Source organism: Trichomycterus rosablanca, chromosome 10, assembly GCF_030014385.1.
Source record: "Trichomycterus rosablanca isolate fTriRos1 chromosome 10, fTriRos1.hap1, whole genome shotgun sequence".
NCBI lineage: Eukaryota > Metazoa > Chordata > Actinopteri > Siluriformes > Trichomycteridae > Trichomycterus > Trichomycterus rosablanca.
In genome coordinates, this window is record NC_085997.1 from 13101757 (window position 1) to 13128175 (window position 26419).

A 26419-nucleotide genomic window follows, 5' to 3' on the forward strand; every position below is an offset into this window, starting at 1 on the left:
CTTGTGTATCGAGTAACTACCGTTTCTGTCATGAATGTAACCAAGGTGTAAAACATGACGTTAAAATCCTAATAAATAAATAAGTAAAACCCTCAAAGTAAATCTATCATTTTTTCAATTGCTTAATTTTTACCACTTTTTTTTATCCTGGTAAGAATCGCTCTGGGCTTCCCTGGAATCTTTGGTCACAATAAAGTAACACAACCGAGACAAGACGTCAGTCCACCCCTGTGCCTCGGCCATCTCCCACCTCACACATAGCCAATCATGTCTGTATGTAGACACCAGACTGGCCTATAGCACTCCTGGGGATTCGCACTCTGCGTAACCTGGGCGGCCTTGTTTATATATATTTTTTCCATTTTCCAATTTCCAGATTGCGTCATGGTTCCTCTCCACTAATGCTGACCCCGCTCTGATTGAGGAGAATGAAGCTAACCCACGACACGTGGGCGGCAGCTGTATGCATCTTGTCACCTACAGTTGACGAGTGCAGTGCAGATCAGCACTGTGTACGGAGAGACATACCCTGATCAGCGCACTCTTTCCTCGATACGATGTATTCGAGATCGCAGCTCTGGTGTCCTAGTGTGGGTTTTACCACTGCGCCACCTGAGCGACCCTGTTTATGATGTTTTCCCTATACCTGCTCACTCCTGTTCAGTCTGTTTGACCTGATACTGCCTTCTGTTTCCTCATACACTCACACAGGTCAATCCTGTTAACTCCCACCTGTAATCTGTTTTCACCCAGCCTGCACTTCCACCTACTTACTCTTAATTCATGCCTTTAAGCTCTTCCTTTGATTAGACTCGTACTTGCGCTATAATGTGAGCCCGTGGTGCCCTAAAGTAAAGGTGTTTTCCTGTAAGTGCATATTTTACTCTCTAACTGCATACTGTCAGTCACAACACATACTTATGATGATGGATGAGGCTGTATTTAGTAGTTTTGTCAAAGAGCTGGTATTTCCAGGAGACTGAAGTGCAGGAATATAAAGAATCAAAAGCTGAAAATGTAAAACTAACTGTTTCCAAGCTTTTACAGTGCTGACGTCCTATGGTTACATCCATGTTTAACACTTGCTTTTAAGCTTTTTTATTATGTAAGATCGGTGACATTTTAGCAGTACTTAAAGAACTTGATTTCCATACTGATTCATTTGTTTTGCTTTTTATGATGTGGGAAATGCACATCTGTTCTCTACCTACCTACAAAAGCTACTTTTTTTGTACACTTATCAGCCATAACATTAAAATCACCTCCTTGTTTCTACACTTACTGTCCATTTTATCAGCTCCACTTACCATATAGAAGCACTTTGTAGTTCTACAATTACTGACTGTAGCCTGCTTTCACTCTGTTCTTCAATGGTCAGGACCACCACAGAGCAGGTATTATTTAGGTGGTGGATCATCCTCACCACTGCAGTAGCAATGACATGGTGGTGGTGTGTTAGTGTGAGTTGTGCTGGTCTGAGAGGATCAGACACAGCAATGCTGATGGAGTTTATTAAACACCATGTCCACTCACTGTCCACTCTATTAGACACTGCTACCTAGTTGGTCCACCTTGTAGATGTAAAGTCAGAGACGATTGCTCATCTATTGCTGCTGTTTGAGTTGGTCATCTTCTAGACCTTCATCAGTGGTCACAGGATGATGCCCATGGGGCGCTGTTGGGCTGGATATGTTTTTGGCTCAGTCCAGCAGGGACAGTGAGGTGTTTAAAAACTCCATCAACATTGCTGTGTCTTATCCACTCATACCAGCACTACACAAACTAACACACCACCACGATTTCATTATCACTGTAGTGCTGAGAATGATCTACCACCCAAATAATACCTACTCTGTAGTGGTCCTGACTATTGAAGAACAGCATGAAAGGGGGCTAACAAAGCATGCAGAGAAACAGATGGACTACAGTCAGTAATTGTAGAACTACAGAGTGCTCCTATATGGTAAGTGAAGCCAATAAAATGTACAGTGAATGTAGAAACAAGGAGGTGGTTTTAATGTTATGGCTGATCGGTGTACATTACCATGTTTTAACTTCTCATAGGCTTTGTTGTACACATGCTCCTAGAATTACTGGTTGCAACACACCCCGGACAGCATAATTTACAGCTGCACCACCCTTTTTTGCATTCCCCCATCAATCCCCCTTGCATTACTCTTCCTCTCTACTGATGTTGACCTTTACTCCAACTGAGGAGAACCGTGACTAACACACGCCCCCTCCGACACGCGTGCAGTAGCTGACTGCATCTTTTCACCCACACGAGGCGAGTTCATATGTGGGTCAGCTTTGTGTAGGGAGAGACACACCCTGATCCTTATTATCCCTCAACATCAATCAGCCAGCAGAGGTCGTTATTGCATCAGTTTTGAGGAATCCTCTCTGGCACCCTTCTCTGGAACAACAAGCCAATTGTTTGTGTGGCGCCCAGCCTGCTTGGTGGAAGAGCTGAGATTCAAACTGACGAGTTAAAGATGTCAGCTCTGCGCCACTCATTATACACATTTTCAGTACATTTTTCAGTTTTGCTAAGCTTATAGTTAAAGGCCACCCAAGACACAGTCAATCATGTCTGTTTAGACGCCCAGATAGCACAGCTGAGATTTGAACCATGATCTGAGCAGTGGTGGACTACTGCTACTGGACCACTGCACCACACAAATCACCTCATTTGCACACACAATATTGTTTAACTCTGCTGATGTATCATTGCTTCTATGGTTTCTTTTTTTAGAGCCGTGTCTTAAGGCCGAGAACCACAGCACGCTACCAGCGCCCCCTCAGATGCCCCTTCCAGAAATCCCACATCCATGGCTGGTGAGTTTTTCAAGGCATATGTCTAATGATGTTTCAGCTGAATGAAGGTTTACTATTTAAATCCGTTTAAATATTTTCAAAATTGTAAAGATTATCTGTCCCATCATTTACAGAGAAGGTAAAATATGTTGCTTACCTGAGCAGACATAATCACACAAAACATCTTGTTTTAGAGTTTTTATTTATTTCTTACTGTAAATCTTCACACACCTGACTTAAGGACTCATAGACCGAATACCAAATGATTATGTTCATTCAGACCCTACATAGTGACCCTTCTAAGGCGCTTTCACATGTTAAGCGCTTTGTGCTTCCTTCATGGCAAGCTGGGTGCATATTTTTGCTTACCGTGATATGCAGCAAAACCACTTTCTGCTGCCTGTGCCACTGAGCGCCAAGCAAGAAATGATAAACACTATTGACATACTTGACTGACAGTATTGACTGTTTATTCACATGAAATGTATTTTAGTTTAAAACAAGAACATTCTACAACAATCTCATTTAAACCCAGCAAAAGAATAAATTTTAACCTTGTTAATCTTAAGGGCAGATAAATCATATTTATCACGACAAGCGATTCCAGGATTAGTAAGTGTGGGATTGCTCTCACTGTTTTACAGCTCACTGATTTCCATGCTGTATTTTTCTCACAATGTCTAACAATGACTACCTCTGTCTGGCCCTACTAAATTCACGGGAAAATGTGCTTAATTTCACAGCCCAAAATCACAGATTTCATAGATTTTTAAACAAAAGTGCCACATTTTATGGCAGTCATTAAATAACAATCATAAATACACAGCACAGCCTAACTTAATGCTTTGTCTAACCGATTGCTAATATAACCGAGCATCTTTAGAGTTTGTTGAGTTTATAAAGAAAGAAATAAACTGTACATAGACCAATTATCGGGAGCATAATACTTTACTGGCTTGTTGTTTTGAGGCTCTGCACAGAGATGATCATGGTGTAGAGAAGTACACTGTTTTTTGTCAGCACACCACCACAGAAAAGTCTGTTACACTAACATAATTGCTGTATGATTGCTAGGACCGCTTCATATTGCATATTGCACCTGCTATGCAAATAAAAATTGTTTAATCGCTAAACAAAAAAAAACCTTACATTTTGAACAGAGTAACCGAGTGAATGTAGTTTATCACTACTAGTAATATATGCTGGTCGACAACTTAAATCTAAGCAAATGACATCAACAGAGAATAAAAAATTATGAACACACACACAAAAATAATAAAACAGACTAAAAATGGTGCAAACGTATTTACACCTGCAGTAAACTAATTACAGTAGTGGCAAGAGCCTGTCTGTACAATGTCAATCTGAAGAACTACCACAAGACGATAAAAAGCATGGTTGCAATTTTGAATCAAAGACTGGAACCAGTCGCATGATACTTTCATATTTGTTCTGTTTTTGCAGTGTCCCAGTAACAGAAGAGCATGTGTTTGGTGTGTTGAATTTGTTAGTGTGTGATCTTTTATTGTATGCTTCCTAATGTTTCCGTAGCAGTACAAAATGCCCAGTTTACCAAATCTTGGTCTGTTCACGATTGTTTTCACATCACACCATAAAATACCAGACCCAGTTCACCACATAGGAAAATTATGAGGGATGTAAAACAGACCAAATGGATCACAAGGAACACATTTCCTAAAGTTTTTTTTAAAGTGCTGCCCTCCACTGTCAAAATCTGTAATGTTACATATATGTCACATTGGGTGTTTATAGTTAACTGTAATGTTACATATATGTCACATTGGGTGTTTATAGTAAACATATACCTCATTTAAAATAAAATAAAAATCATATCCCCTTTTTTTGTTAATAATACAGATTTGTCTTTTCATTTGCATTTCCACACCACTGTTGGGTAAGCCAAACAAATGAAATACTGAAGGGAAACAAAACTTGACAACTCAGCCAAATGTTAAAGTTTAAAAAAGTTTTAAAAAATTTCTTTCCTCTGTGAAGCAAAGTTGCACATCATATTTCTCACAGAGTGTGGTGTTTGCGTTGACTTTGCAGACTTTACACCGACTACGCTTGTCACATTTCACAGGTCAGTGTGCAACCTGGTCTTTGCGAACATCAGTTGGAACTCCAACACAGACCCTCTTTGGTGGTGGTTGTGGAAGTGTGGCATTAAGTTATGATCAACCCTTTTGTGAATGCACAAGAATCAGGATAGTGGCAAACTCTGCTTGGAAGCTTCTATATTCAAGTGGCTTTTGGACACCAAGCAGTGTATAGTCACGGCAGTAGATCATGCATTAACAAGGTCTAACATGATGGATTACCAGAACAGGTAAAGGTACCATCTCCGCGACCTCATGGGATACTTTTTCCTTGCAATGTATGTCTGTATGTATGTTCGAATCATCAGATCCACTTGACTCATCACTCTCCACGTCTTTTTACCTGTGAGTGTAATCAAGGTCTTCAGAGTTTTCATCTAAACTATCTTTACATCCTTCAAACTCACTATCATTACCAGTGATGATCTTAAGTGCATCCTGAAGATTGTACTGCTTTTTGGTATTCATGCTACAAGTAAACTGACATTGAAATTGGATCAACGTGTTTCTTTTTTATTAAGTAAACCATCTCTGCTAAAACCAAGGTGCGGTTGCAGTACTGACATGCAAAAGTTGTTTCATAATACATTTTTATAATAATTTAATTGATTATTATTGATTATTTAATTGATTAATTGATTATAAAATTAATTTATTTGTTTAAATATGCTTTAAATGAAAGTAATTGAATCAGTTAAATTAATTAAGCAGATTATTAGCGTTTTTCTTTTTGTGACACAGGTCACATGGTTTTTTTGCAGCTATTTTAAGGTTAAAATCCCTATGTAACATATACTGTATGTCACAACAATAATTTCGTAATCTGTTTTGTATTAATTAGTTACAAAAAGGGGGTCGGAATGTGTCATATGTAATATAGGACATGTTATTAAAGCATTAGAATTGTTAAATGAGTTGAAACATACATTTTAGTAACAAAAAACACTCTTTTAAAATTATCAGATTTTGTATCATGCACTAAACAACATGCACACCACCATTTTGGAAATGAGGTCACATGAATACAAATTCTCAAACAGTCATATGACTGCATCCAGAGTGTTCAGTATATGTCACATTGAAACTTTATAAGGACAAAGTGAAGAATAAAGCTGTATAAAGAACTTTTCAGACCTTTCAAAGTGTTGGTGACACATATGTCACTGTGGTCTCTTATTTAATTTAGGGCGGCATGGTGGCTCGGTGGGTAGCACTGTCGCCTCACAGCAAAAAGGTCCTGGGTTCGATCCCCAGGTGGGGCGGTCCGGGTCCTTTCTGTGCAGAGTTTGCATGTTCTCCCTGTGTCTGTGTGGGTTTACTCCGGGAGCTCCGGTTTCCTCCCACAGTCCAAAAACATGCAGTCAGGTTAATTGGAGACACTGAATTGCCCTGTAGGTGAATGGGTGTGTGTATGCGTGTATGTGTGTGTGTCTGCCCTGCGATGGGCTGGCGCCCCATCCAGGGTGTTACTGTGTGCCTTGTGTCCATTGAAAAGCTGGGATAGCCCACAACCCTCACTGGATAAGCAGTTAAGACAGTGAGTGAGTGAGAGCGATTTGAGTAATGTACATTTGTATGAGTGTATTGGGGCTCAGAGGAGTCTGGGAAAAGATGCAGCACTGTAAGCGCTATAGGCTTACCTGGCTTATTTTTAAGTATTTGTATAAAACAGCAGCAGGAAGTGTCCACACGAGTTTCCTTTCTATCATATAAGCTCCTGTTTACCAAAACACACCTCTGATGTGGTCTTACGTTCCCATCTAAATCTATCCGTATCACTGTGTCTGCATGAAAACAAGAGTCAGCTTTGTGTCCATGATACAACACATGTCTAGTAGTCATGTGGACCTCTTGCACAGTAACAAACACACACACACTCACACTCTCTCTCTCACCCTAAGATTTTATCGGCAGTGACTTTTTGCCTTTTTTCGGCCAAATTGCTGATCGCTCATCGCCATGTGTTCACATTGGCAGTGTCATCATCGCCTGTGGGCGTTTGGTTGCCATGGTTTAACTGAGGCCAAGCACAATAGTGGACTAGTAATTGTGGCTAGTATTCACAAAGCATATAGAAATTTTTTTTACCACAAATTAGATACCTTCTCACCCAGTTTTTACCACAAATCAGCAGTGTTCCCACTAAATATAAAAAACATGGAGAGAAATTTCTCCTCTATACATTTCATCCGTGCGTAGTCCATCCCTGTGTTTGTGGTCAAGGTGACAGAAAAATCTGTGATTGTTCTTTGTGATCACTACCGTCTAGTTGCGTAAGTTAGACACCGCGACAATAAGATTCTTCTACCATCTCTAGTAGGAACAGTTATTTAGGAACCAAAAAAGGAGCGTACTGTTTCGCTGTGGCAGAGATTAAACATGTACTGTTCAATTCTCAAATTCTATTGGTAATTACCACAGTGCTTTCTTCTAATTTGCATGAACAAAAAAATTGCACACTTTGTCATGCTAACGTTTGCTCTGCTCCTTGTCACCAGAAATTGCCAGTTCTAATTAAAAATGAATAACAATCGGTTGCTTCGTCACATCACGTTGCTGCCGGTGTGAGCTAAGAGAAATTACCCCCCTTTTCTTACATTTTGTATGTTTAGCGACCCCTCCTGTTTGATCCCCCATCCTGTATCCTGATCACCCTTCCCTTGTATTACCCCTTATTAAACCCCGTCTCCTACAAACCACCTAAATCCTGTCATATTACCCCCACTCCCTGAATCCTACACACACACCCAATCCTGTCTACCCACACCTAATTGTGTTATAAAGCCCAAAGCCCTTTTGTTCACACTTGTCCTATATCTCCTGTATTACCCACAATAAAACCAACACCCCTCCAGTACCCCCCTCCCTGATCACCCCTCTTTATCTTCCTTGTGAATCCTCCCCTCATTTCTAATGTATATAAAGTCTCCCTAGATTTTGCCTAGTCAGATTTTCTGCCGGTCTTGCAAGCTGTGCCCATACGCCTGTATGTGTTAATAAACGACTCTACTCCTGAAGACCCAGATGTCTCCTGGCTCCTGTTCTTTGCACATTAATTTCTAACAGAGCGCAGGGTTACACAATATCCTGTAGGCTGCTTAAAGGGGCTGAGGAGGTTATAATGACAGTAAGAGGCATAAACAGTAGTTTGTAATTATTTATGGCAGATGATCCTAGACTGCTGTATCTGCTTCCAAAGCACTCATACAATGACTGATGTCATCATCTGAGCTGAATCTTGATCTTAATCCTTGATCCTTTTTTCTTGTTTTTATATTACTAACTGAACGTTGCAGAATTGAGTACAGTAGACCCTTGACTTACGAATTTAATTGGTTCCAAAGGGCTGTTCTTAAGTCAAAATGTTTGTTAGTTAAATCTATTTTCCCATAAGAAATAATGTAAATAAAATTAATCCGTGCCAGACCTCCTAAACCACCCCCTTACCTAACCTTTCTAATGTCTTAAATTGTCTTTTCTGTTATAAATACAAGTGTATTTTCCCTTAAATCTTAAATTATAGAATAGACATTACTGTAATAAACAATAATAAATAATAATACAGAGTAGTACCGTACATAAAAAACACACATCACATTTCAGTACAGTACGTGTGCTGTACCATACACCATAATACATTTCCTTCTTTTTTATATAAAATGCATCTACCAGAAACAACAATAACTCTCATATTTCTCTATTATTTCCTTCTTTATTTTAGTATTGTTGTATTTTGTAGGTGTAACTGCACGAAAGAAAGAATACTTTGCTGAGCCGTATTCCTTCTTCTCTCTCAAACTCAAACTCAGTCACTGTCTTCTTTGTATGATACACAGTGACAGCTGCTGGCAGGAGTAATTATACAACAACAAATGTAATAGATTTTTACATTTTCTCAACACTGCGCTTTTTCTGCACATTCTTTGGGGTCATTTTAATATAAAATTTTACAAAATATAAAGAAAACACAGAAAAAAACACCGCCCGCTGTCCGAATGTTCACTCACTGTATATATATATAGAGAGAGAGACGGTCGGAGTCAACTTGTTTGTGACGTCACGTGTTTCGCGAATTTCGGTTCGTAATCCGAAATTTGTTCATACGTTAAGTTGAAAGATATTGTTCGTAACCCGAAATGTTCGTATGGTAAACGGTTCGTAACTCAAGGGTCCACTGTAGATGTTTTAATACAGTGTAATGCATATAGGGAACCAATCCATCACAGGGTTTTGCGTCCCCAATCTAGACTGTGTCGACGACTGTCTGGCCGTCGGCACCCTGGTCTCAGCAGTGGTTGGTCAGCGTAATTGACCACTGTGCTCCTCGAGCACCTTGTCATGTTATTTGTGTACAAAAAATGATTTGGATATTTTGCATTACGTCCCAGCATAAAGGTAGATCATACATTCACTGCACTAATGTTCATAACTCATTAACCTGTTCATGCTAAATACATGTTCAGGCTTAGGAAGAGCTTTTAATCCTATAGTCTTTCTTTACAAGATGAGACGAGATTTCTTTAAAAGATGTTTATAATATACTTTATTTTATCAGAAGCAGACAGCAGTACCAGGTGCAATTTGCTTGATAAGTTACAGTTTTAATAAACTTTTTCCCATCTCATTTTCATCAACCAGTTTATTCTGGTCAGGGTTGGAGAAGGTTGGGTTCCATTGGGAGCAAGGCAGGAACACCCTGGACAGGGCGCAAGTCCATCACAGGGCTTCAGCCCCCCCCCTTCCCCAACCTCTCAGGGGTAGCCAATATTGTCTGTATAGATGCCTGGTCAGCCGATAGCTCTGCTGTTTTTCAGCCAGTGGTAGTGGGCTAGTTTAAAAGACCACTTTGCTACCTAGCCTAAGTACAGATTGTGCTTATTTGCATTACCTGAAGATCTAGACTTGATCTAGGTTTTTGCTTGCAGTGTCACATTTTCAGAGCTTCCCAAAAATCTCTAGTAGTTATATAATTTAGCTTTAGAGAAGGTGTGATTGAGAGATTGAGTGAAGAAGTTTCTTTATTTTCTACAGTGAAAACTGTTTATTATAGTCTAGCGTCTGACCTCTGCAACAACTGCCATTCCTGACCAGGTCATGGAGAGAGAGAATATTGGGCATGTTAGCATTTTTCTGAAATTACACTGTTTCATTTTTTGCTCTGTATTTCTCTTTCAATCTGATTTCAGATTTAGCAGTAACTGAATGAGCTGGTTGTTTTTATGCTCTTGCCAAACCTAAGCCTGATATTTCGGTTTGTGTGTGTATGCATGTGTGTGTCTACATGTAAGTATGTGTGTGTGTGTGTGTGTGTGTGTTAAACCACAACTGTCTCTAACCCGAAAGAGTAAAGTGGACAAAACCATAGAAGAAAAAGTGCAGAGGGAAAGAACAGCAGGGTGTGTGGGTGGAGAAATAGGGCCAAGGACAGGACAGCAGACGCCACAAAACATGGGGGAAAATGGCATGTCTGCCTGTGTGTGTGTGTGTGTGTGTGTGTTTGTATTGAACTAAACCCTTAGTGTCCATGGGGTGAATACATTTGGCAACCATTGCTGCTTACACACTGTACAGACCCCAGGAAGGGGATGTTTGAGTTCCCGTCAATGTACTCCCGGTTAAATGTTAGTTTGCACTTTACAAAACAGTCTCTATATTTCCAATTTTTTTTTCTAAAGAGCACTGAAAAGAATGTTAGATCTTAAACCCAACACACACACACACACACACACACACACACATACATTTACAGATGATGTCTTGAAGGCAGCACAGCAGCCTGTGCTGCCAGCACAGAAGTGTAAATGACCTTTTCCAAGGGCACTGACACAGCCCCATACCATGACAGACCCTGGCTTTTGGACTTGTTGCTGATAACAGTCTGGATGGTCCTTTTCGTCTTTGGTCCGGAGCACACGGCGTCCATTTTTTCCAAAAAAAAGACCTGGAATGCTGATTCATCTGACCACGATACACGTTTCCACTGTGTGATGGCCCATCCTAGATGCCTCAGAGCCCAGAGAGGTTGATGCCACTTCTGGACATGGTTAACATAAGGCTTCTTTTTTGGACAGTAAAGTTTAAAGTGGTAGTTGTGCATGTAACTCCATATTGTAGTGCTTGACAAAGGTTTGCCAAAGTAATCCCTCACCCATGTGGTTATATCAGCTATTGTTGAGTGGCGGTTCATGATGCAGTGTCGTCTGAGGGATGAAAGATCACGGGCGTTCAGCTTAAGCTTGCGCCCTTGGCCTTTACGCACTGAAATTGCTCCAGATTCCTTGAATCTATTAATGATATTATGCACTGTAGAGGGAGAAATATGCAAATCTCTTCCAATCTTTCGTTGAGGTTCATTGTTTTAAACATTTCAATCATTTTCTCACACATTTGTTGACAAACTGGAGATCCTCTGATCATCTTTGCTCATCAAAGACTCAGCCTTTCCTGGATGCTGCTTCACCTCATTACTAGCCCTAAATTGAGCAGATAAAACATGAAATATCTCAGGTTTATCCTGTCTGCAATCAAAGTAAAAGTAAATGTAAGGAACATTGCATTTTTATTTTATTAGCATTTTCCATACTGTCCCAACTTTTTCTGATTTGGGGTTGTATAAGTGAGCTTGCAGCAGTTGGCATCCCTTCTTTTCTTTAAAAATTTATTTTACTGCCGCTCATGTGGCGCAGCGGTAAAGTACGCTAGCACACCAGAGTTGGGGTTTCGAATTCATCGTATCAAATCTCAGCTCTGCCTTTCCGACTGGGCTGGGCGGCTGCATGATCAACGATTGGCCGTTTGTTCATAGGGGTAAAAAGTCGGACCATAGGTTCTCATAACTGGTGCAACTGCGGCCCCTGCTGGCTGACTGATGGTGCCTGCACAGGGCTGAGGAATAATGCTGATGGGGGTGTGGCCCTCCGTACACAGTGCCCGTCAGTGTATGAACTTGACTCGTGCAGGTGAAAAATGCAGTCTGTACTGACTGTACGTGCCGGAGGGGGCGTATGTCAGTTGAGAGGCGTCCTCAGTCAGCGGTGAAGGGTCGAATCAGTAAAGAGGACGCAATCAAAGTGTCCTCATTAATTCCTTAAATAAAGTATCTATCTATCTATCTATCTATCTATCTATCTATCTATCTATCTATCTATCTATCTATCTATCTATCTATCTATCTATCAGGGTAATTGGACACGACTAGATTATGGGAGAAAATTGGGGGAAAAAAGTGAAAAAAAGAAAAGAAAAGGAAGATAATTGATATTACCACTGTGCTATAGTAGCGACCTTTAGCCTAGAGTCTACTAATAAATCAATAAATCATAGATCAATCATTTTTAGGCCTTATGACATCTTCTTCTTCTTTCAGCTTTTTCCCTTTTTCAGGGGTCGCCACAGCGAGTCATCCTCATGATCGCTCATTGATTTGGCACAATTTTTACGCCGGATGCCCTTCCTGACACAACCCTCCCTAATTCATCCGGGCTTGGGACCGGCACTTCAATGCACTAGTGCATCTAGCGGCTAGGTATCTATAGGACAATTCAGTGTTTCCAATTAACCTGGTGGCATGTTTTTGGACTGTGGGAGGAAACCGGAGTACCCGGAGGAAACCCACGCGGACACGGGGAGATCATGCAAACTCCGCACAGAAAGGACCCACCTGGGGATTGAACCCAGGACCTTCTTGTTGTGAGGCGACAGTGCTACCCACTAAGCCACCGTGCCGCCCCTTTTAGGCCTTATGACATATTTGCTATAAAACAAACACTGTATAAAGGAGATTGTGACGCATTTCTTTGAACTTTTTAATAGTGTTCCACTACTTTTACTTTATATATTTTATTACTTTTATGGCCTCATTAAAGCCAAAACCTGACAACATATCCCAAAACAAGTTTGCAAAACATTGCAAAACCATTTTAACCAGGTCATGCAAACATTCTTTGGTGTGAACAGAACCTCCAGAAGAGGCTTAGCCATTATGAGCAAGGATGAGTCGAGGCTCGGCACGTGGCCTGAAAAAGCATTAATGAATAATAATCCAACAGCAACATTAAACAGCAACATTTCCCAACCATTCTCAGAGACTACAGTTCCTTGAAATTAACTGATTCACAGCTGAAATGTATTGTTGTCTGACAAGTCAATGTTTTATATTGTTTTAAAAAGTAATAGATGATGTTTTTGTGGCATAGAAGTAAAGGACTGTTACCAGCGTAAAGTCCTTCATGTCATGGGGTGTTTCACATCTGTAAAAAGCATTAATAATGCTAAAAGAAATATGCTTATTTTGGAACAACATATGCAGCCTTCTAGACAACATCTTTTTCACTGATATACACCGATCAGCCATAACATCAAAACCACCTCGTTTCTACACTCACTGTCCATTTTATCAGCTCCATTTACCATATAGAAACACTTTGTAGTTCTACAATTACTGACTGTAGTCTACAGTGGGGTCAAAAAGTATTTAGTCAGCCACTGATTGTGCAAGTTCTCCTACTTAGAAAGATGAGAGAGGTCTGTAATTTTCATCATAGGTACACTTCAACTATGAGAGACAAAATGAGAAAAAAAAATCCAGGAAATCACATTGTAGGATTTTTAAAGAATTTATTTTGGTGATAAATTATGGTGGAAAATAAGTATTTGGTCAATAACAAACAAGCAAGATTTCTGGCTCTCACAGACCTGTAACTTCTTCATTAAGAAGCTCTTCTGTCCTCCACTCGTTACCTTTATTAATGGCACCTGTTTGACCTCGTTATCTCTATAAAAGACACCTGTCCACAGCCTCAAACAGTCAACCATGGCCAAGACCAAAGAGCTGTCGAAGGACACCAGGAAGAAAATTGTAGACCTGTACCAGGCTGGGAAGAGTGAATCTACAATAGGCAAGCAGGTTGGTGTGAATAAATCAACTGTGGGAGCAATTGTAAGAAAATGGAAGACATACAAGACCATTGATAATCTTCCTTGGGGTCAAGATCTCATCCCGTGGGGTCAAAATGATCATGAGAACGGTGAGCAAAAATCCCAGAACTACACGGAGGGACCTGATGAATGACCTGCAGAGAGCTGGGACCAAAGTAACAAAAGCTACCATCAGTAACACACTACGCTGAGAGGGACTCAAATCCTGCAGTGCCAGGCGTGTCCCCCTGCTTAAGCCAGTACATGTCCAGGCCCGTCTGAAGTTTGCCAGAGAGCATATGGATGATCCAGAAGAGGATTGGGAGAATATCATGTGGTCAGATGAAACCAAAATGGAACTTTTTGGTAAAAACTCAACTCGTCGTGTTTGGAGGAAGAAGAATGCTGAGTAAACACCATACCTACTGTGAAGCATGGGGGTGGAAACATCATGCTTTGGGGCTGTTTTTCTGCAAAGGGGACAGGACGACTGATCCGTGTTAAGGGAAGAATGAACGGGGCCATGTATCGTGAGATTTTAAGCCAAAACCTCCTTCCATCAGTGAGAGCATTGAAGATGGAACGTGGCTGGGTCTTCCAGCATGACAATGATCCCAAACACACCGCTCGGGCAACGAAGGAGTGGCTCCGTAAAAAGCATTTCAAGGTCCTGGAGTGGCCTAGCCAGTCTCCAGACCAGCGACCCAGCGACAGCCCCAAAACATCACTGCTCTAGAGGAGATCTGCATGGAGGAATGGGCCAAAATACCAGCTACAGTGTGTGCAAACCTGGTGAAGACTTACAGGAAACGTTTCATTTCCAACAAAGGTTATGTTAAGTATTGAGTTGAACTTTTGTTATTGACCAAATACTTATTTTCCACCATAATTTACAAATAAATTCTTTAAAAATCCTACAATGTGATTTTCTGGATTTTTTTTCTCATTTTGTCTCTCATAGTTGAAGTGTACCTATGATGAAAATTACAGACCTCTCTCATCTTTCTAAGTAGGAGAACCTGCACAATCAGTGGCTGACTAAATACTTTTTGGCCCCACTGTATCTGTTTCTCTACATACTTTTTTTTAGCCTGCTTTCACTCCAATGGTCGGGACAGAGCAGGTATTATTTAGGTGGTGGAACAGCACTGCGGAAGGATTTGACAAGGGCCAAATTGTGATGGCTAGACAACTTGGTCGGAGCATCTCCAAAACTGCAGCTCTTGTGGGGTGTTCCCGGTCTGCAGTGGTCAGTATCTATCAAAAGTGGTTCAAGGAGGTCGCACAGGTGGCGCAGGGGTAAAGTACGCTAGCTCACCAGAGTTGGGGTTTCGAATACATCGTATCGAATCTCAGCTCTGCCTTCCGACTAGGCTGGGTGGCTGCATGAACAACGATTGGTGGCTGTTCAGGGTTAGAGGGTAAGAAAGTCGAATCATAGGTCCTCATAACTGGTGCAACTGCGGCCCCTGCTGGCTGACTGATGGCGCCTGCACAGGGCTGAGGAATAACACTGATGAGGGTGTGGCCCTCCATACACAGTGCCTGTCAAGTGTATGAACTGTGTAAGTGTATGAAGTATCTGTACTGACTGTGCAGGGGGTGCATGTCAGTTGGGAGAGGTCCTCAGTCAGCGGTGAAGGGTCGAATCAGTATAGAGGACGCGTTCAGGGTAATTGGACACGAATAGACTGAGGGAAAAAAATTGGGGGAAAAAGAGGGGAAATATATATATATATATATATATATATATATATATATATATATATATACAGTGTATCACAAAAGTGAGTACACCCCTCACATTTCTGCAGATATTTAAGTATATCTTTTCATGGGACAACACTGACAAAATGACACTTTGACACAATGAAAAGTAGTCTGTGTGCAGCTTATATAACAGTGTAAATTTATTCTTCCCTCAAAATAACTCAATATACAGCCATTAATGTCTAAACCACCGGCAACAAAAGTGAGTACACCCCTAAGAGACTACACCCCTAAATGTCCAAATTGAGCACTGCTTGTCATTTTCCCTCCAAAATGTCATGTGATTTGTTAGTGTTACTAGGTCTCAGGTGTGCATAGGGAGCAGGTGTGTAGTACAGCTCTCACACTCTCTCATACTGGTCACTGAAAGTTCCAACATGGCACCTCATGGCAAAGAACTCTCTGAGGATCTTAAAAGACGAATTGTTGCACTACATGAAGATGGCCAAGGCTACAAGAAGATTGCCAACACCCTGAAACTGAGCTGCAGCACAGTGGCCAAGATCATCCAGTGTTTTAAAAGAGCAGGGTCCACTCAGAACAGACCTCGCGTTGGTCGTCCAAAGAAGCTGAGTGCACGTGCTCAGCGTCACATCCAACTGCTGTCTTTGAAAGATAGGCGCAGGAGTGCTGTCAGCATTGCTGCAGAGATTGAAAAGGTGCGGGGTCAGCCTGTCAGTGCTCAGACCATACGCCGCACACTACATCAAATTGGTCTGCATGGCTGTCACCCCAGAAGGAAGCCTCTTCTGAAGTCTCTACACAAGAAAGCCCGCAAACAGTTTGCTGAAGACATGTCAACAAAGGACATGGATTACTGGAACCATGTCCTATGGTCTGATGAGACCAAGATTAATTTGTTTGGTTCAGATGGTCTCAAGCATGTGTGGCGGCAATCAGGTGAGGAGTACAAAGATAAGTGTGTCATGCCTACAGTCAAGCATGGTGGTGGGAATGCCATGGTCTGGGGCTGCATGAGTGCAGCAGGTGTTGGGGAGTTACATTTCATTGAGGGACACATGAACTCCAATATGTACTGTGAAATACTGAAGCAGAGCATGATCCCCTCCCTCCGGAAACTGGGTCGCAGGGCAGTGTTCCTGCATGATAATGACCCCAAACACACCTCTAAGACGACCACTGCTTTATTGAAGAGGCTGAGGGTAAAGGTGATGGACTGGCCAAGCATGTCTCCAGACCTAAACCCAATAGAACATCTTTGGGGCATCCTCAAGCGGAAGGTGGAGGAGCGCAAAGTCTCGAATATCCGCCAGCTCCGTGATGTCGTCATGGAGGAGTGGAAAAGCATTCCAGTGGCAACCTGTGAAGCTCTGGTAAACTCCATGCCCAGGAGAGTTAAGGCAGTTCTGGGAAATAATGGTGGCCACACAAAATATTGACACTTTAGGAACTTTCACTAAGGGGTGTACTCACTTTTGTTGCCGGTGGTTTAGACATTAATGGCTGTATATTGAGTTATTTTGAGGGAAGAATAAATTTACACTGTTATATAAGCTGCACACAGACTACTTTTCATTGTGTCAAAGTGTCATTTTGTCAGTGTTGTCCCATGAAAAGATATACTTAAATATCTGCAGAAATGTGAGGGGTGTACTCACTTTTGTGATACACTGTATATAATAAAGTTGTCCAAGGAAGGAACAGTGGTAAACTGGCGACAGGGTGATGGGCAGCCAAGGCTCATTGATGCATGTGGGAAGTGAAGGCTGGCCCGTGTGGTCTGATCCAACAGATGAGCTTCTGCAGCTCAAATTGCGGAAAAAGTTAATGCTGGTTCTGATAGAAAGGTGTCAGAATACACAGTGCATCACAGTTGCAGGGGTGTTTTGGCAGCTAAAGGGGGACCAACACAATATTATGAAAGTGGTCATAATTAGGGATGTCCCAATCCGATCTCAAAGATCGGAATCGGGGCCGATCAAGGAATTTTTTTAACTGATCGGTATCGGCTTTACTAAAGCCGATCCTAAGCCGATCCTTCGTTTTACGTCAGCATGTCTGCTGTGTGGAAATACTTTAAATTGGAAAGTGAAACAAGTCCAACAGTGAAGTGTAATGTCTGCAATGCGAGCGTTTCACGAGGCGGTAGTAGCAGAGCTGCGTTCATTACTGTAGAATTTTACTGTTTATACGGTGTGTGAGTGAATGAGGACCCCGGTTTACAAAACAATAACTTTTAATCCTAGTATGAAAACTTCAGGACCATAACATACAGCTTTTATGAGTTTGAGAGGAACTATCACCCCGTTATGATCAGTGGCACCGCAGTGGAAAGAGTAGACAATTTCAAGTACCTTGGAGTTCACATCTCTGAGGACCTGTCATGGTCTTGCCACACCACTGCGCTGGCAAAGAAGGCCCGTCAGCGTCTTTATCACCTCAGACGCTTGAGGGACTTCAAACTACCATCCAAGGTGCTTCGTAACTTCTACACCTGCACCATTGAATCGATCATAACGGGAAACATCACAACCTGGTTCGGAAACAGCACCAAGCAGGATAGGCAGGCTCTACAGAGGGTGGTGCGTTCAGCTGAACGCATAATCCGGACTGAGCTTCCTGACCTGCAGTCCATATACAGGAAACGGTGCTGAACAAGGGCCAGGAGGATAGTAAAGGACCCCAGTCATCCCAGTAATGGACTGTTTTCTTTGTTACGATCTGGGAAGCGTTTTCGTGCTCTAAAAGCCAAAACGGAGAGGATGAGAAGAAGCTTTTTCCCACAAGCTATTCGAGTCCTCAATGAAAATAGCATTTAGGACCATTTACACAATGTGCACAACCTAATTTATATGTGTATGTATGTGTATATATGTGGACGTATGTATGTGTATATAAGTATATGTGTGTATACTGTTTTATATGTATATGTATGTATATGTACAGATTAGTACTTGTGTATTTATTATATTATCACATCTGTATAGCATTATGTAGCATTATGTTGCACAGTTTCTGCACTACTTGTCACTTTGTGATTACATTGTTAATTCTTCTGTTGTTCACTTTACTTTAAATTGCTCTTTTTAATTATATTGTAGATTTTTTCTAATGTTTCTATATTCTTACTTTTATATACATTCTATATTTTCTGTATAATATATTTTTTAACTATTTTGTAGTTTTTGTAATTACTGTGGCGGCACTCTGATTGGCTTAGTTATAGGGGTGTAACGATACATCGTTTCACGATGCATCGCGATGCAAAAATGTAGCGATGTGCATCGTGGACATCTTAGCGATTGTACGAGTGCACGTGCGTTCTGTAATTTATTAGTGATGGGTCGGTCGCGAACAATCCGGCTCTAAGAGTCACACACGAACAGGAGGGAGAGAGTGAGAGAGAGAGAGAACTTGATGAAGTTTGACATTGCGCTTTACGTAGCCAGACATTACACGCTGGAAAGGTGAGGAAAATAAGTGACAGGAAACTAAAGTAAAGTTCAGACCCACTTAGCTGGTGGGAGACCAAGTGTTCAGTCTACCCACATCTTCTACATGTCACTGTGTATTGTAGCAACATCTGTCCCCTCAGAGAGAATCTTTTCTAAAACAGGGCAGATCATAACAGAAAGGAGAAACAGGATCAACCCCTCAAAGATGAGCTCCTTGGTTTTTCTGAATGCCAATCTTCACTAAATACTTACAAATACTGTCACCTGGATGCTGCTTTTTCTTTTGCACATTTTCATTTATATTTTGTTGAGTGATACTTTGTTAATGTTGTGTTGTTCCACTGTAGATGCAAATTTACAAGTAATATACACAATCAGACCTTTTTGTCTAATTGAAATGGGTCTTTTTTGTATTTTATAATTTATTGTTGTGGCACTGTTTCACGTTGAGTATATAAATAAAGCCATTTAAATAATAAACATTTAATACAATGTTTTTTTTTACATTAGTAATTCATTTTACATGTAATTTGGTAATAAATTAGTTTAAGCAACAAAAAAAATCTGTTTAAAGACTCAGCTCAGCTCAATGAGCTTGTTTGATTAGTTTGATTTTCAATTTAAGATGGCAATAAGAAACTTAAATTTGGTAAACCTGTTAGTAGGTTACAGTAAAGTACTCTGTTCTTGGTAATTACCTTGAATTGCAGGGGACTGAAGTATTTTTTGCTTAAAAATGTACAAGAAAATGTGCATTGTTTTGCACTGTTTACACTTCAGAAAAAATCGTGAGAAAATCGAATTGTGAACTCAGCATCGTGAATCGAATCGAATCGTGAGCAGACTGTATCGTTACACCCCTACTTAGTTATGTAACCGAGCATCGTAGTGATGCACTTGCTTAATAAAGAAATTAATACACGGTATATTCACAAATTGTCAGGAGCATAACACTTTATTAACTTTTTCTGTTACGGTACCGAATAGCGGACAGCTAGAGTCATCGCGTTAGCCAAGCACGCTATTCCATGCACTATGGAAGCCCCAAAGGGTCAAAACACACTCACTTCTTGTGAACTGATGAATCTTGTGTAACGAGTAACTAACGTTTCTGTCATGAATGTAACCAAAGTGTAAAACATGACGTTAAAATCCTAATAAACAAATAAACTTTGTGTATATTTTTTAAAAACTGAGTATTTACGAAGGGTAAATAAGATTTTAATGTTATATGCAATAACAGTTGTGTGTGTGTGTGTGTGTGTGTGTGTGTGTGTGCGCACAGACCCCACTATCAAAAGTGCAGCAATGTCCTGATTCACCACTTTTACCAGTTTCCTTCTTCTATTTTCCTGTTCACCCTTACATCATTGTTACAGTGTCTGCTTCTCTCTCTCTCTCTCTCTCTCTCTCTCTCTCTCTCTCTCTCCCTGCATCTGTGTATGAAAGAAAATATGGGGCAGCCATAGCAGACCCTGCTGAGATGCTAATGACTTCCATCTGTGTTGACGTTGGCTTCCTTACCCACCCCACCCCTCAAATCAGACCCCTACACACACATACACACACACATACACACACAAGGTCCAGCATTAACAAGTCTTCAAGCAACAGATGATGACCACATAAATAGGAAAATTATAGAAGCGTTTCAGAGCATAACCCTCATACAAAAACAAATGCACAGTTGTACAAAGTTGTTGTTGTTTTGTGGGTGGGGGACATGATATTGTCACATGACAGGCTAAGTGCATGTGTAGTGTAAGTGCAGCGTATACCAAAAGCACTCCATGAACTCTTCATTCTGTTGTTCCTTCATTCATCATCTGTTTTACCACCGCTTTATCCCATTCAGGGTCAGGGTGGGTCAGATTTACTGGCCGACATACACACATACCTAAGGCGACGTTAGTATCTTCAGTTAACTTCTTCGGTGACTTCATGTCATTGGACTGTGGGAGGAAACCGGAGCACCCAGGGGAAACCCACACAGACAGAGGGAGACACAGAAAGGATCTGGACCACTCCACATGAGAATCGAACCCAGGACCTTCTTCTGTGAGGCGACAGTGCTAACCACCGAACCCCCGTCTCCCCTCCCACCCATTCTAAAAATATCATTTAGAAAGTTTCTTTTGAGAGAATGGTATTCTATTCATCCAAAGTCACTTCCAGAGATTTGTACAATCTATGCTAGATTGCAAAAAGCTGTTCTGAATCTTCACAAGGGGCCCACACATTACAAAGATGCTTTATTTATTTATAGTTTTTTTTTTTTTTCTTTTTTTGTCTGCATTAATCTGTAAGTTCAGTCCTGGGCTCTCTTAGTCTTTCTTTTAATACTGTATACAACTGGGAAATGTAATCATGAGACAGTTTACAGTCTATGCACAACAGGCATGTATTAAAGCAATAAGCCACGAGAGGCCGTGCATTACTGTGATTTTAGCACGGGGATGACGTTTTTGGCACGACGCGAAGCGGAGTGCCTAAAACTTCTTTCCCCGTGCTAAAATCATAACAGTAATGCACGGTCTCGAGTGGCTTATTGCTTTTATAAAACGGCGGTCAACATAAAATATAATAAATACAACAATGTTTAATTCATAAATGTATTTATTGTGTATAAACTTACAATAAAGCATTCTTCCGCGATGCAAAATAGTTCGATTAACAGTGTTGCTAGGCAACATGAGGGCGAAAATAAAATTAATTTTTTCTATTCAGTGGTGTATTAATATGGAATGATGTGAGGTGGTCCTAGGTGTGCGTTTATCGGGGATTTTACAACGGCTTCGAACGCGGCTCAGCCAATCAGATTTTAGGACCGGAACTATCCGTTTTATAACAGTGCATAGTGCTGCAGGCCAGCGATCCAGTCCAAATTCTGATACTTGTCACTTTCGAGTCATTTTATAGAGACCTAACCACAGTCTGGAATGCAATGACCTAATCCCTCATTGTGTCATGGACAAAAGCAGGGAAAATGGATTATAACTCCTGCACAACAATACAGTTTGGCCGTTGCCATAGAAATAACAGAGTGTTTTATATGCTTGAGCAAATGTGAGTTCATGTGATCATGCAAGAAAAGGAAAATCCCAGCAATCTTTCTAAGACCATTAGAACCATTGACATAAAAAAAGAGAGGGAAATTAATATAATGTGTGGATAGCGCAGGGATGAGAAAACCAGTTTTAACTGGTCTTTGAGTTCAAATAATAGTCAATATATGTGAGCGTATTTTGCAATTTCCTTATCCTTGCTGGTTTAATAATTAACTTCTTGTTAATTCACTTTGAGTAAACTACATAAACCTGACACTGGGCCACTCAATTGGCACAGCGGTAAAGTACGCTAGCTCACCAGAGTTGGGGTTTCGAATACATCGTATCGAATCTCAGCTCTGCCTTTCCGACCAGGCTGGGCAGCTGCATGAACAACTATTGGCTGTTGTTCAGGGTTAGAGGGTAAGAAAGTCGGATCATAGGTCCTCATAACTGGTGCGACTTCGGCCCCTGCTGGCTGACTGATGGCGCCTGCACAGGGCTGAGGAATAATGCTGATGGGGTGTGGCCCTCCGTACACAGTGCCCTTCAAGTGTATGAACTCGACTCGTGCAGGTGAAAAATGCAGTCTGTACTGACTGTGCGTACCGGAGGGGGCGTATGTCAGTTGAGAGGCATCCTCAGTCAGCGGTAATTGGACATGACTAGACTGGGGGATAAAAATTGGGGGAAAAAAGACGGGGAAAAAATATAAATAAATAAAAAACCAAAAAAAAAAACCTGACACTGGTATAGTAACATAGTTTTTCAAATTGGTTGAAGTTACAATAACTGATACTGATTTAATCGGATCTCAAATCAAAATTGCAATTAAATACAACCCCAAATCAGAAAAAGTCTTTGAGGAGCAAAGATGGGCAGAGGATCTTCAGTTTGTTAACAAATGCATAACTTAATGATTGAAATGTTTAAAAACAATGTACCTCAAAGAAAGATTGGAAGGGATTTGCATATTTCTCCTTCTACAGTGCATAATATCGTTAAACGATTTAACGACTTAGTTTCAGTGCGTAAAGAGCAAGAGCACAAACCTGAACACCCATGATCTCCAATCCATCAGACACTGCATCAAGGACTATCATTCATCAATAGCTGATAAAATCACATGGGCAATTAATTACATTGGCAAATCTTTAATAAACACTACACTATGTACAGTAGTTACATTCACAAATGCCATTTATAATTGTGCGAAAAAGAAGCCTTGTATAGAAATGGTGTCGAGTTCTTTGGGCTGGGAGGCATCTTGGATGGACTATCACACAGTGGAAACATGTATTGTGGTCAGATGGATCAGTATTTCAGATCTTTTTTGGAAGAAATGGGTGCCATGTGCTCCAGACCAAAGACGAAAAGGACCGTCCATACTGTTATCAGCAAGTCCAAAAGCCAGGGTCTGCATTAATGCAGAAAAGTACATTGAGATCTTAGAGCAACATATGCTGCCTTTAAGACGTCATCTTTTCCAGGGATGTCCATGCAGTTTTCAAAACCACATGCTGCACACATTACAAAGGCATGGCTTCCGAAGAGAAGGGTACAGATACTGGACTGTCCTGCCCCAATAGAGAATGTGTGGAGAGTTTTTAAACAAAAAATGTGACAACCCCGTACTGTTGCTCAACTTGTGTTTGTAGGAAGAATGGGACAAAATAACACCTAAACAATTCACAGCTTGGTTTTCGTTGTGCCAAAACGTCTTTTAAGTGTGGTGAAAAGGAATGACAACATTACAAAGTGGGAAATGTTTTACTGTCCCAACCTTTTTGGAATGTGTCGCAGGCCTGAAATGCAGGAATTAACAAAAAAATAGTTGACCAGACAAAACATGAATTATCTTGGGTTCATACAGTCTTACCCAATAAAATAAGTCAATGAAATGTAAGAAACACTCTTTTATTTATTAGCATTTTCCATACTGTCCTAACTTTTTGTGATTTGGGGTTGTAGGAGCACAGAGGAAATGTGAAGGTCTAGACGGGGTGATTGATTAACTGTGTTAGCGAGTGAGTTTTCCTGGCTCTGTGCACTACATCAGTCACAGTACAATAGGTCTGGTCCAGTCTGGCCAGATTCTTGTCAGCACTTACATGTGTACACATGCGCACACACACACACACACATTGCTTGTGTGAATAGCTCAGTGTGTTTTGGGTTAAAAGGATCGCTGTAAAAAGTAATGAAAAGATTAGGTTGGGGGTAATAAATAAAGTTAAAGAATCTAGCTTGTGTGCATGTTTGTATTTGCATATGTTAATGGAGATGTGTGTTGCTCTGTTCAGGCATGCATTATGTTGAGTTGCAGCCCAGCTCAAAAGACAGAAAGTGGAAATTTGGCTAAAAATAATCAGGCTACTCAGCAAGACACTGCCTTCTTCTGGCCTAGAATGTTTCATTTCAGTCTGAACCAGGGTCAGAACCATTTTACCTTGGTTTGTGGTTTAAAGAGGGTGTCAGGGTTCTTATGAGGATCAAATTGATAAAATAGAGCTTCTTTTTCTTTAGGTAACTGAACAGGGTAGGGGTTTATTACTGTTGGACAGACAGGACTCTCTTCCTTACTCTCTCTTACTGTCTAGCCATGTAAAGGATTGGCGCTCTATCTATGATGTTCCTGCTTTGTGCTCAGTGTTTTGTGGTAGAACCAGACTCGCAACCCTGACCAAGATAAAGATACCTATACCAGTAAGAATGGTAATAGCTTTGCTACATGTAGTTGTGGTTTTACCGTCCTACAAACTATCTTAATGCCCATGCCCATCCCTAGTATGTACTTTGTGTCGGGGGCAGCTTTCTGTTTTCTGTGTGCTGACTGTTGTAAACAAGCTGAAATGCATTACTGACTTTCTGCTGTGAGTCATTCAAATTTACCACAGTATTTCTAAACATCACATACTGTTCACTTTTCCTCATTTGTATGAATAATGCCAGTAAACCAGAGATTAGTTTAGGATACGTTTGCCTACACACACACACACACACACACACACACACACACACACACACACACACACACACACACCCCACACACACACACACACACAATGTACTGGATGGGTAGTTTGGTCCATAACGCTTTCCATTGTCTCTGGAGGCATCTGGAATTTATCTAGAACTTATGATTTACTTCAGCCGTCAACCAACCCCAATAAACTGGAACATTTAACACACATGAGCATAATCTTCTTGTTGCAATTTTTAATTCAAACATTTCCAAGCTAAATATTTTGGTGATATTGTTTATTTGACAAGATTTTCACAAATCTGGACTAATTACTTCTGATTACAGGTTTCAAACAGACCACAAACCCCATTTCTGGAAAACTTGGAACACTTTGTAAAATGCAACAGAAACTAGAATTTGTGATTTGTTTATATTATATTGAGGGGTGGTTCGGTGGATGGCACTGTTTCCTCACAGCAAGAAGGTCCTGGGTTTGATTCTCAGGTGGAGTTGTCTGGGTCCTTTTTGTGTGGAGTTTGCATGTTCTCCCCGTGTCTGCATGGGTTTCCTCCAGCAGCTCCAGTTTCCTCCCACAGTCCAAAGACATGTAGTCAGTTTAATTGGATATACTCAATTGTCCATGACTGTGTTTGATATAACCTTGTGAACTGATTAAGTTTAAGTGTTAAAATCGTTAAAAATCGTTAAAATCCTAATAAACAAACAAACAAAAATTGGTGATACTATGTGTGTGTGTGTATATTAAGGTGTGAATGTGTTTGTGTGTATGTCTGCCTTGTGATGAACTGGCGCCTTGTCCAGCTTGTGCCTAGAAAACATTGAGAGCTGGAATAGGCTTCAGCACCCCCCGTGACCCTGATTAGGCTAAGCGCCTTAGAAAGTAAGTCAGTGAGTGAATCTTTCTTTGTATTTTGTTAATATACAAAATTAATTGACTTTGATGCCTGCAACACACAATAAGTAAAGGAAACAGTAAAAAGTTTATATAATATTTATGTTACAGTGTTTTGAAGCATTCCACAATGAGCAGGTCAGTTGGTAACAGGTGAGAGAAATTACCAATTTGTGCCATACATTGTAAGAGAATTGTCTTAACTCAAAATTGCTAATAATGTAGATCTTCCACAATCTACTGTACATAACACTGTAAAATGATTCAGAAAATCTGTAGAAATTTCAACCTCTGTGCAGACAAAGCCAGATGCCTTTGAGCCCTCAAACAGCATTACGTGAGAAAATGTTGTGCTACGGTGAGATATACTCACATGGGCTAGGAAGTACTTTAAAAAAGCTTTGTCCCTTTACAAAGTCTACTGCTGCATCAAGAAATGTAACAAGAAAACTTGC

At 40.7% G+C, this 26419-nt stretch overlaps 1 protein-coding gene across 1 annotated transcript in view; it reads left to right on the forward strand.

Moving 5' to 3' along the window:
- The window catches only part of afap1 (actin filament associated protein 1), an 87286-nt gene that overhangs the window by 16945 nt on the left and 43922 nt on the right, over positions 1–26419 (forward strand). Inside the window, exon 3 of the mRNA XM_063003610.1 lies at positions 2756–2838. Coding sequence (XP_062859680.1) covers positions 2756–2838 — 83 coding nt within the window. The remainder of the gene's footprint in view (positions 1–2755; positions 2839–26419) is intronic.